This window comes from Lutjanus erythropterus, chromosome 18 (assembly GCF_056507025.1).
Source record: "Lutjanus erythropterus isolate fLutEry1 chromosome 18, fLutEry1.hap2, whole genome shotgun sequence".
Classification (NCBI taxonomy): Eukaryota; Metazoa; Chordata; class Actinopteri; order Lutjaniformes; family Lutjanidae; genus Lutjanus; species Lutjanus erythropterus.
The window spans coordinates 23705327-23718158 of NC_139334.1; the positions used below are offsets into that span (position 1 = coordinate 23705327).

The window sequence follows — 12832 nt, forward strand, 5'->3', positions numbered from 1 at the left end:
GGCCCGGGGAGGAGCCTGGCGGAGAGGAAGCGGAACGTCGTAGAAACAAACTGGAGCGGAATCGGAACCTCACGGCTTCCGTAGCGCTCATTGGGCAAAACGCAAAGGGCGCGGAAAACACGGATGGCAGAAAGCTGCAGTTTCCTGAGTGGACTACCTTGAGCTGTAAAGGTAAACCGAGACAACACCGGAAGCAAGGTGACATTGATTTCAGAATAAAATACATCTCAACTATGGAGCATTCTAATGACAGTTTATTTTACCTTATTTGACCCTCTCGCCAAAGGACCCAATTGCCATGATTACAGAGCATTTGGACTGAAAAAACAGTGAACACTGATTTGTGTTCACATTTTTTTATTTTAGCAGTGGAACTGTTTTTATTCATTTATACATTCATTTATTTATTTATGTAGCTATCCATTAGGTGCGGCGTTAGGGTTAGGGGGTGGGTGGGCTTAACGGGCCTGGCCCACCTTAAATGACTGGGAGAACATATATTTTCTTAACTTTTATTTTCAATTGAATTTGAATTTGAATTTCTGTGTGGGGGTCCTGCCAAATACACTATAGGGGAAACACTGCAATGCAATACCATTATTACAGTATTCGTTGAAGGTACACCACAGAAATATGGAGAGTAATGTATAGAGTAAGTATGCAGACAATAGTGAAAAAATACAGTGAGGATCACAGTTTATCAGAGCCCATATTACAAGTTTTTTCTTGCAGTCAAACCCAAAGTTATTCAGACTTAACAGTAATTTAAAAATAGTCCAAAGTACATTTAAATGTTCCATTCAGCATTTTTGCTTAAAAAAATGAACTCCAAGAATTCATCATTTGATTGTTATTGTAAACAGTAAATCAACTCATTCTTACTCTATAAATTGCTCATTAAATTGCAAAGCACTAAATTTGATGTGCATTTGCTAAAGGGTCATTAATTGTGTGAGAAATATTAAATAAAATATAACTTATGCTGGCCAGCACACATCATATATTGATTACTCTGAGCATTAGAATTACATGCTCATAATCGATCTCAATTGAATATCTTATCTTTATTCGACTGGATACAAATTGTAATGCAATATTCATCTGTTACAATAATAATGTTTTATATATATACCTATAAAGCATAATAAACAACTAATTTCAGCTGCCAATATTTCTAATTATAACATTTATTGAGATACCAAAAATACCACAGAAGTCGTGTGTCTTACAGATCAACCACAAACAATTTGTAGTCATTATTATAAAATGTCACACAATAAGAGTTTATTTTGAAGGCTACTACCGGAAGTTTTGAAGTAACGGAGGCTAACGTGACACTTTCATCGAGCAGCACAACATCAACAACAGCGACGTGATCAGAGACGCAATAATAATCCTCTGTGAAAAGTCGAGAAGAAGAAGTATGCAACTTTTAATTAACTTACAGATAAATCACACACTCGGTCTGTAATTACTTATAAAGACACATTACTAGACAAGATAGCGGACGACCAGCTAACATGTAACTAAGTTAGCTAGCTGTGTGTGTGTGTGTGTGTGTGTGTGTGTATTCTGCAGGTGCCACCATGTTTTCCAGCAGGTGGAGGTTCGGCTGGGACAGGTTCACTGAGGTGGACCTCTTCGCAGACCGCGATGAGACCAGTGCAGAGACTCTGTCCCAGGCCATCAGAGCTGCGGCGGCCGAGGAGCCGGACGCGGACGGCAGCGTGCTGTTTGGCCAACTAACGGGCACTGTGGTCGGCCTCAGATACTACACAGGGGTGGTGAGCATCCATCAGGGTCATCTTTATTCTGAAAGAGCCAAAACAGAACTGACATGATCTGCCAGTGCAGATATAGAGTGACAAAACCTTAAAGGGATAGTTCGGATTATTTGAAGTGGGGTTTTATGAGTGATGCCCCCAATTTGGAGAAGCAGAGAGAAGGGGAAGGAAGCAAAGCACTGCTGTGGACAGGGTCAGCGGCAAAATGTATTTTAGTCACGAAATAAATGCCCACTTAAAAAAAAAGTTTTTGCTTTATTAAAAGTATTTTCACTGCTTTACGTAGCAGTTCGACAGCCTTTTCAAACAGGAACCCACTGTTTTATCAGCCGAATATTTCTCTCTCCAAACCAGCCAGACTCCATTGGCAAGAAGAGTAATTTTACCTCACAGAACACAGAAGATGTTGGTCTGCCACTGCCTCGATTTGTTAGTTTGTTTGTGTTACTGTGTGACTTGAATGTTTTAACAGCTTAGACGCACAATGACACAAACAAAGTGGCCAGTCGAGGCGGCTGTAGACCAGCAACTCCCATGTCCTGTGAGGTAAAATAACTGATTTCACCAGTGGAGTCTGGTTGGTTTTGGTCTGGAAAGGCTGTCCACCACCAAGGTAAAACAGTGAAAATATTCTAAATAAAGCATACACTGCCTGCCTCTCCATACGGGATTGTGTCGACCTACATCTACTGTAGGTGATACACTGACTAATAATAAGAACTTCATACAGCATGACTTCAAACACTCTGAACTTTCCCTCTAAAGTCATCTGTGTTCGACTCTCTGGGCAGGTGAATCAAGGAGAAATGGTCGGTTTAGTGCGAGAGCCCCAGAATCCATACGACTCCAACGCTGTGATGGTCGCCAACACTTATGGCAACCAAGTGGGTCACATTAAGCGGGAGCTGGCAGCAGCTATGGCCTACGTCATGGACAGAAAACTGGCTAAAGTAGAGGGGTGGGTAGATTGTTATTGATTGTCTTATTACATGTTTTTTTCTACTTACTTTCTCCTTTTTCATATTTATGCTCTGTGCTTTTAAGAGGATTTGTAAGCGCAGGTCCACGCTGATTGTAGTGGGATGTGACTTTGTGTTTGTGTGTGTGTATCGTTGTCTTGTTCCTGTGTCAGGGTGGTACACTCAGGGACGAGAAACAAGTTCACCATGCCAGTGATGCTGTCCTTCTGGGGGAAAGAAGAGAACAGAACTGCTGTGATCGAATGCATGGCACGCCGCGGATACAAACTGAACACGGGCCTAAACAAACAAATAGGTACTAACGCAAACACACTCAACTGTCTCGTCTCACTTGCATGTAGTCCACATTGTTGCATGAAAAATTGCAGTCTTAATTCACTGTTTGTTTTGCGTGTGTGTTTGATTTCAGGTGCAAATCAGAAACCATACTATAGTCAAGGTGCTTACGCTTTGGCATCTAAAAAAGGTTTGACCACCCCACTGACTGCAGAGGAGGTAAGCAACTTAGATTTAGTTCATATAACATTTAACAGAATAGCATGACGTCTATGTAACATTTAATGCAATATTTGGTATTATTTTAAGAAAAAATCTAATGTACATTTGTCTGTCAAGGAGAATAGCAGAGGGACATTCTGTCATATTAAAACAAAATGAATCGAATTATGTCTGTGTCGTCTGTAGCCAGCAGCGTTGTTGTCTTGTCAAAACATTCACTAAACTCACATTTTGTGTAAATTGATAGTCAAGTCAGGAAACCTGAAAGTCAGGTGTCAGTGCTATACTGTATTTCGAAGCACTCTTGAGAATCTCTTATCTCAGTGTTTCCCAAACTTTTTTCCTTTCAAAGAACGACAAACCATCACAATCCAATCCACAATAGACCTTATCAATAAATCTTGGTAAGACTTAATTTGTGTATAAATCACCATTTTTACTTCCATTGCCACATCACCTTATGTTATCTTGACTAAAGCTGCAATTAATCGATTAATCAGTTGTTGAGTTAAAATGCAACTATTTTCACAATCAGTTAATCAGTTTGAGTCATTTTTAAAGAAAAAAAGTTCAATTTGTCTAAATTTCGACTTCTTACATACAAATATTTTCTGGTTTCTTTACTCCTCTCTGGCAGTAAACTGAATATCTTTGAGTTGTGGACAAAACAAGACATTTGAGGACGTCGTCTTAGACTCTGGGAAGCACTGATCAATATTTTCTGACATTTTATGGACCAAATAACTAATCAATTAGTGGAAAAGATATTACCAGATTGATCACTAGTTGACAGATAGGTCCAAACATGAAATCAAATGGACCACACCATCTGTTTTCACGTTTTGACCTATTTTTCAATTGACAAGATTGTGACAGTGTTGATTTATCCATTTTCATTATTTTCTGACATTTTATGGACCAAACAACTAATTGATTAGTGTAAAAATAATTGCCAGATCGATATTTTTCAACATTTTTCACCAACAACTGATTGATCAATCAGGAATACGATGGACAGATTGATCGTCCATAAATTATCTGCAGCCCTAATCTTGATGCATGTTATTGCAAGAATATACAGATGTTAAAAACTTTATAAATGAGAAATAAATGTATTTAGGCCGAGTTAACAGGACAGCTGACAGGACGTCTCGTTGGTTTTATTTCCTGTCATCAGGAAAACGATGTAGAACATTTTAGACTACTGAATTAAAAGAATATAATTAAGATACTCCTAAATTTCTTCCATGGTCTTTTTATTTATTTGGCGACCCAAATAAAATCTCCTGTGACCCACCTGTGGGTCCCGACCCAGTGTTTGGGAGCGACCGCCTTATCTGATCTCAAAATGTGGATGAAGGTGATTGTATGAAAAAACTGTTAGGTAATTGAGGCTTTCAAAGTTCCTTATTGTTTGGACCTTTTAGTGGTTAAAGAATTTATTGTTGCTGTGGAATTATTCATGTTATTAACATTGTGAAACAAACTTAGAAATAAGGCTTAAGCCAGTAGTTGTAATTACATTTTTGTATGCATACTCTTTTTCCTTTCAGCTGAAGAATGCATTTGACAACCTGTTTGAAGGCTTGATGGAGAGTAAAGATGGAGAGAAAGAAGCAGCCGAGGTACGTATTTCATCGGTTTATCTGTCTGTGTTTTGTGTATCTGTTTGTGGACAGCATTTCTCTTATTTTGAATTTCTTCTGACTCCCACAAAAAGTTTGTTAATAACTAATGATTGAATGTTGTTACTTATACGTTGAATACTGGTTTTACACTAATATTTCTTTATTATGTGAAATAAATAAAAATAGTTACCAGAAGTAAGTTTTTACAAGAGGATTATTGTATTGTTATTAGGCAGTTTCTGGAGAATCTGAGTCACCATCTAACACCCCAAACAATAATAGTTCTTGTATATTTCTGTCAGAGTTCAGCTTCAGTGTGACCACGCAGCCCTCTGTCTCTGCAGGCTGTGGGTACTCCTCTCCTGCCTCACCAGAAGCAGGCGCTGTCCTGGATGTGTGCTCGAGAAAACAAATCTGCGCTGCCTCCCTTCTGGGAGAAGAGAGGCGATCTGTACTACAACAGCCTCACGTGTTTCTCTGCCAAAGAAATACCAGAGAGAGTCCGCGGAGGAATACTGGCAGATGACATGGGACTGGTGAGTAACACTTCTAGACAGTTATGTGACATAATGTCAGTTGATTTATTCATTAACTCGTGATGTGGTGATGCTGGAGATTCAGGCTGGTTAACCTGATGTTTTCTCCAGTGAAAAGATGGAAAGATAAAACAACATTTACCTCACTAACAGTCTTCACACTGCTGCTATCTAAGCAGACATGAATCAACACTGAAACTCCTGTTTGTGTTTTCCAGGGGAAAACTTTGACAACGATCGCTCTGATCCTCACCAACTTCCACAAAGGAAAGCCTCTGCCTGTGGAGAAATGTGTAAGTATAGCGGCATGTAAATGTGCTGTATTAATTCAATGTACAGTCTGAGTGATTTGCGTTCGTCCATTACAAAGCGTTTGCTCACATGTGTGCAGGAGAAGCCGTCTTCACCTTTCAAAGCCAAAACTAAACCACAGATGGAAGGTACTCAACTTTCAATAAATAAGCTCCTGCAGATTTCATGATTTTTAATTTTTTTGTCTCATGTTAGGGAAATCCTTTATCAGAAAAACAGAAAAAGAGCACGAACAGAAGAGTTGATGTGGGTTCTTTGTTTCAGGAAGCAGCAGTGCAGGTGGTGGTGCAGGAAGAAGTGATGCAGCGGCTGGTTCTGTATGTTCAGGCCGGTTAGTCTGATTTAATTTTATGTGGCATTCTCAGATTATATCAGTATTGTGTTTGTTAATCATCACTGCATAATTTGATCATGGGTCAAGGTAAGAATACATCACATGTACACGCCTGCTCTGTTACTGTAAGTGTAATTACTCAGGTATTACTGTTAAGCTGCCTTCACTTTTCTCTTTGTATTTTATTCCAGTGATTTACTTTTTTCACAGGAGTCAGATAAGTTTGTCTTTACATAACCGAGTTTCTCCTGTGTGGTTCAGTCCTCAGGACGAGGTGATCAGTGTTGATTCAACGGACAAAGTGAAGATTGTGGAATCAGATACATGTAAGATTTGTAACCTTCATGTAGACCAACATTTAACCTCTAAATATCTGTTCACGCTGTGTGCGTGTTTTTGTCTTCCATGGAATTTCCCGCTGACTTAAGATTTTACCTGACTTCTCCACTTACAGGCACAAGCAAAGGAAAGATGAAAGCCACCAAGCGAAAGCCCAGCAAAGGTACAAGCCCAGTGAACTTTTTATATTTGTGCAGTGTGAAATGTGCACGTCAGTTGATGTTTTATAATTATATGGTGTTAATTATTATCTATTTACCTCTTTATTATCAAACTGTTACCTCACTATTACCATGTTATTACTGAGCTGTAAATAAAGTGTTGCCTTGAATTATTATTTGGCTCGTATAAACTAAATCATCAATCTCACTGTGCAGAGGCCCCGGTGTTGCTGGAGGATCTGGACTTTGCTGCAGCACTGGGTGGCTTAGCATCAGATACAGCTTCAAAGAAAAAGAAAAGTGCCAAGGCGGCCACTTCCACATCCAGTGAGTTTAACAGTATATTTTTACCTGCTGCTCTCTGTTTTACATGCCGTGTTAATTCATGTAGCAGTGATATTTGAGATGTTGGGGAACCTTTTTTTTGTTCGTGCAGGTGTGGAATCATCCATCACTGAGAGTGCAGAGGACTTATCAGCTAGAGCGACTCTCATCATCTGTCCGCTGTCTGTGCTCAGCAACTGGCTGGTAGGAATACAGCGTTACTTAACAAAACACAGAAAAGGACAGATTCTGTCACTGAACTGCATTTGAACGTGCTGTCCTGCTAATTAGCTTGATGATACAGGTTGATTTTACACAGTTTAGGAAAACAAGTGATGTTGGCTGCCGCATTCAACGCTACCTTCTTGTCCTTGGAGCCAGCATGTGTCATGTTTTCCTCCTCTCCTTTGTGTGTTCAGGACCAGTTTGAGCAGCACTTGCGTGCTAACGTGAAGCTAAACACATACCTGTATTATGGCTCAGAACGAAATAGGAGCAAGAAGTTTCTGTCCTCTCAAGACGTCGTGATCACCACCTACAACGTCCTCTCTGCTGACTTTGGGGTGAGTGTAGACAGGGCACATGTGCATCTGTAGCTGTAAGGTCCCTTGTTTCGATATATTTCTTCACGGGTCAGTCTGGACCTGTCTAGTATGGCAGCAACGTTGGTGCAAAAAGCTGAAGCAGTCGATGTGCCGTCTATGTATAATATGTCCATGGTATTTTAATCAGGAAAATCTTCTAATTGCAGCAAATTAATGTTTGTCCTGAACCTGGACTGTATGTTTAATTCACTCAGTAATACTCAGTTGAGAGATGTGCACCATTTTTCTTCTTTTAATAACAATTATAATGTGTTTGTTTCCTTTTCAGAATAAGAGTCCTCTCCATGGGATCAACTGGCTGAGGGTTGTGCTGGACGAAGGACATATTGTAAGAAACCCCAATGCACAAATGAGCAAAGCTGTGCTCGAACTAAAAGCTCAACGCCGCTGGATTTTGTCAGGTATTAATGCACCTTAACACAGATAGTGTGGTGATAAATGATAATTTTACGTAGTGTTTTTCTAGCCTATCGACCTCTCAAAGTGCTTTACAACTGTCACGTTCAGCTATTTGCTCTGGAGCAGCCTGGGATCCAACTGCCAACACAATACACCAACATAATTGGGACCAAGTACTCATTTTGACCGAGTGTCCATCCCTGCAGGTACTCCTATCCAGAACAGTTTGAAGGACCTGTGGATGCTGCTGGCCTTCCTGCGTCTGAAGCCCTTCGATGCGAGAGAGTGGTGGAACAGAGTGATCCAGAGACCCGTTACTCAAGGAGACAGAGGCGGCCTGCAGTGAGTGCTCACAGAAACATTTATTACTCTACTGCAGTGAAATAACACAACACCAGAGGGCGCTATTTTGTTGTAAGTGAGCCATGATGACTGCAGTACAGTCAGTCTGAGTGAAATGATCACAGAGGTGTCATCATATCCAAATATATGCTTCATATCTGTATCTGTTCATTTTGTCTTGTCTGCACATAGATATCTGTTGCATTTCTGAAAAGAGATCTTCTCTTTTTTTCCTATTAAAGACTCTGAGTTTTCCCTCAAAATTTTTAAGGGGGTAATTTTAAAGCTCCTTTTTTTAAGAATTGAAGGAGGTGATGATATACTCACATCTTGCTTGTGCTAACAAACCCCAGCAGCCTGAGTATTGGATGAAAGTTTGAAATTTGGGTTAATATACAAGCATTTTTCATCTTAAATTATTGATGATTAGATGTCAATAAACACAGCTGACTGATACTGTATGCAGGAACCTTCAGACCCTGGTGAAGTGCATCACCCTGCGGCGGACTAAGAGCAGCGAGGTGAACGGATGCCCCCTGGTGTCTCTGCCTGAGAAGACGGTGTGTGTGGAGCAGGTTGAGCTGAGCCGGTCGGAGAGGGAGGAGTACGAGCTGGCACGCAACGAGGGAAGAAACACCATCAGGAGGTACGTGTCACTGTGTGTAAGTACAGGAGCATATGTGTATGAAGAATGAATTTTTTACTGTAAACTGTTTGTGTGTGCAGGTACGTAGCTGAAGGGACAGTCTTGAGGAATTACGCTGATGTGTTGTCCATCCTGATGAGGCTTCGACAGCACTGCTGCCACCCGGATCTGCTGACAAAAATTTCCTCAGACCTCGGTATAGTATAACTTCTGAACCCCGGGGTCACCTGATATGCAAACAGGCTTGCTGGTGGTTTCTAATGATTTATTTCTTTGATATATTCTGATACCCCGGCTCACTTCAGGGCTGTTTGCGGGATCAGTTTCTGTACAGTTTAAGGATGGCTCCTGTTTAGATGATATGCAGAGTATATGGACAGTTTACTGCATGGTCAATATCTAGGGTTTTTTTTTTTTTAGCTTTTCATGCTGAATCTGTGCTGGAATTAGTTGGGACCACAGTTTGTTATGAAGAATGTGTAAATCATTGTGGTTAGACCGTCCTGAGAAGAAGTCTAATCAGACAAAATTCCAAATTCCTGTGTGGTTGCACCATGGGTGTGTTGGGGATTTAATTTGTAGATCTTCAGATGCATGAGCAATAAATTCCTCGGTGCTGCTTTATTGACCGAGAAATCTGAGTGAGCAGGAGAACTCAGCTTTCTCAGTCAATATACTGTAGCACACACTGAGGAGTTTATGACTTAAACTGACTACACCAACTGGACATCCACATAATTTAGTGACTGTTATATAAGTATATAGAGCGTGAGGTGAATATGTAATCCCACCTCAACATGTGTAATATGTAGGTAATGCTAGAATATGAAAGAATGTACATGTTTCAGAAAGATTTCTTTCCTCTTTTCACATGCATATATTTTGTTTGTAGGTGCTGCAGCGACGCCTGCAGAGCTGCGCGAGCGTCTGATAGAGAAGCTGCGGTTGGTGTTGGCGAGCGGCTCTGATGAGGAGTGCTCCGTGTGTCTGGACTCGGTCCGCCTCCCCGTCATTACGCACTGCGCCCACGTTTACTGCCGGCCCTGCATCGCCCAGGTCATCAGCACTGAGAAGGTACATGTGCTGTCCTCAACAGGCAGGGGTTGTATTTTAGTTCTCATTTGACAGTTGACTTAAAAGGCACGTTTTCATTACCTTATATTCAGATATTCAGCTGCCAGTCATTAACAGATCCATCTTTTCCCTGTGCTCTGTGTGTGTGTGTGTGTGTGTGTGTGTGTGTGTGTGTGTGTGCGTAGGAGGTGGCACGCTGTCCCCTCTGTCGAAGTGAGATTAAGACCAGTGAGCTGGTGGAGTTTCCACAGGAGGAAATGGAGGAAGAGAACAGTACAAACTGTGAGAACTGGAGGACAAGCTCGAAGGTACGTTGCACATAGAGAGGCTGCAGAAGCAACTGGAGGATAAAAATAGCAAAAACACACAATAGTACAAAAATGCACAACATCGTTTGTTTAAACTATAAAAGGAAATGTGCTTGAGTTGGACTCTTTCATTTTAAATTCCCTGCAAATCATTTTGGTCTTCTCTTCAGATCATTTCTTTTCTTTAGTTCTCAACACAAAATGTAATACTCAAATACCAAAGTGCCTGGAATTCCACCATTCCATAATTATCTGGTTTCAGTTGAGGGCCAACTCTAAAAGGCCTCAAGTATGAGACATAGTGGAATGACTTTAAAGGGAAAGTACAGGAACTGCCCACTTCTCCCTCTTATTACACTGTCACTTACTACAGAATCAACAACTTTGACTCAAAATGTTGATTCAAAAATTATTTTATTGATTTAAAAATGACTATTGCTTCCTCTAAGTCCTCCAGAATCTATGATCAGAAATGCGTGATACACCACAGCATGGTGTGGGTGTCAGCAGGTCATGTGCAGTGCATCCTGGTACATGTAGGCACTGCTGGCGCCGCTCCATGAGCAGGAGAACTCATCTTTCTTGGTCAGTTCCTCCTTTTGAAATCTGTTTTTGTTTGCACAGGTGCAGGCACTGATGGGAAACCTGCTCAGGCTGCGATGTGAAGACAGCAGCGCCAAGTGTTTGGTCGTCTCTCAGTTTACACGCTTCCTCACCATACTGGAGACTCCACTCAGGTAAAGCACGCATTCACAGCAGAGGTTCAGGCTCAGTTTTAGACATCTGTTAGCAGTGCACCAGCACTCTTTAACAATTTCTAAATTTAATCCATTTAATTGTCCATTGTGTTACTTTTCTGTTATTTTCCTCTTCGCATTATTGCGCTCCTTCCTCTTCACCAGAGAGCACGGTTTCAGTTTTGTGCGTTTGGACGGCACCATGAGCCAAAAGAGGAGGACTCAGGTCATCCAGGAGTTTCAGAGCTCTGCAGCCGACAGCCCTACCATCATGCTACTGTCACTTAAAGCTGGAGGGGTGGGGCTTAACTTGACCGCCGCCTCTCATGTTTACCTCATGGACCCTGTAAGTAGTGATTTTGGCCAGAAACCAGATACATTCACATATACTGTTCAACCACATACCAACCACAGGTTTGTGCCCTGGTTTACTGTATAGCTATATACAGTACATTGTGACTGCAGGTTTACTGGCACATATTTGTGTGTTTAATTATCCAGCATATTCAGATTTTGCCGCAGTGTTTTACAGTGGAGGTGAGTCATCTCACCTTAAACAAAGACCACTTCCTGCACAAACAAAAAACATCAAAATGGAAAAAGAACAGAATCAAGAAACAAGAATAGAAGCACTGTTTCACATAGCAAATGCCACACATGATTATTATTTAGGCCATTATCTACTAATTAACTTGATCATAATAACCACTGCATTTGACCAATAGAGAGATATTAAATGATAAAATGTGTCCAGGACTTCTGCCTGAATTTACCTGTGTGTTTTAGGCCTGGAATCCTGCTTCTGAGGAGCAGTGCATCGACCGCTGCCACCGTCTGGGACAGAAGAGGAAAGTTGTCGTCACCAAGGTCAGAAAGACTCTGTATGGTTTTGTGTGTGTTGTGTTAGGCGTTGCAGTGATGCTTGCCACGCCCGTGGCCAGCCTTGTGCAGTTATGAACACTCAAAAAGAGTGCCAATCATTCAACATGCTCATTTTTTGGTGAACAGAATCAATCAGTTTGCAACTAATGAATGCAAAGTTAATGTCGACTGGTAAAAAAAAAAAAGTGTGATGGCTTGCAGCAGAGACAGAGATGTAAGGAGAGCACTCAGTATGATTGTGGACAGAAATGTCGACGTGATATGAAAACCCTCTTTGATCATGCAGCATTCACGGTGTGATCTAGGCTACACTGCAGACTGGACTGTTACAGTGAGACAGACAGAGTACAAATAAACATAAATATCACACAACATTTAGTATGACATTATATAGACTCCAGCGTTTCGGTAGGAGGAACTTCTATTTAAATTGTCTTTTCTTTAAACGGAGGACTCTGCCCTTAATTCAGAATTGTGAAGTATGAACATGAAGTAGCTCATTTTAATCTCTGTGAATTTAAGTTTGAGCTGGTTCTTGTGAAATGTGAACTTGCACAACACTGTCTGTGGTATGGCATAATTTTCCTTAGAAGGTTCTATAAGGTTTCAATTTAACACTGTGACGACTGAAAAACTGAATGAGTTTGCAGTGCACGTTGTCACCATGTGGTTGAAGTTATTTCTTTATGATTCATAATGTATTTATATTATAAAGCTAAAAACTATTTGGATAGTCCATCGTTTCATACTACATGAGCTTGTGTCTATATTTTTATTGTGTGTGTGTGTTTTGCTGCAGTTCATTGTGAAAGACTCAGTGGAGGAGAGCATGGTGAAGATCCAGAGGCAGAAGCAGGACCTGATAGAGAAGGCTTTTGGCTCCACGAACGCTGACAGGAAAACATCCCGCATCAATGACATCAAAACTCTGCTGGAGCTGTAG

At 40.9% G+C, this 12832-nt stretch overlaps 1 protein-coding gene across 1 annotated transcript; it reads left to right on the forward strand.

The window, feature by feature from the left end:
* The first annotated feature begins 100 nt into the window (after window positions 1-100).
* Window positions 101-12832, forward strand: hltf (helicase-like transcription factor). Its single transcript, XM_084743280.1, has 25 exons — window positions 101-171; window positions 1579-1784; window positions 2576-2742; window positions 2917-3059; window positions 3174-3259; window positions 4816-4887; window positions 5235-5426; window positions 5645-5719; window positions 5818-5866; window positions 6003-6069; window positions 6334-6398; window positions 6527-6574; window positions 6789-6899; window positions 7009-7100; window positions 7316-7459; window positions 7770-7902; window positions 8107-8242; window positions 8709-8888; window positions 8969-9084; window positions 9781-9962; window positions 10148-10270; window positions 10895-11007; window positions 11173-11353; window positions 11794-11874; window positions 12689-12832. Exons 2-25 carry the CDS (start codon window positions 1587-1589, stop codon window positions 12830-12832), a joined length of 2898 nt encoding a protein of 965 aa, XP_084599406.1. The 5' UTR covers window positions 101-171; window positions 1579-1586.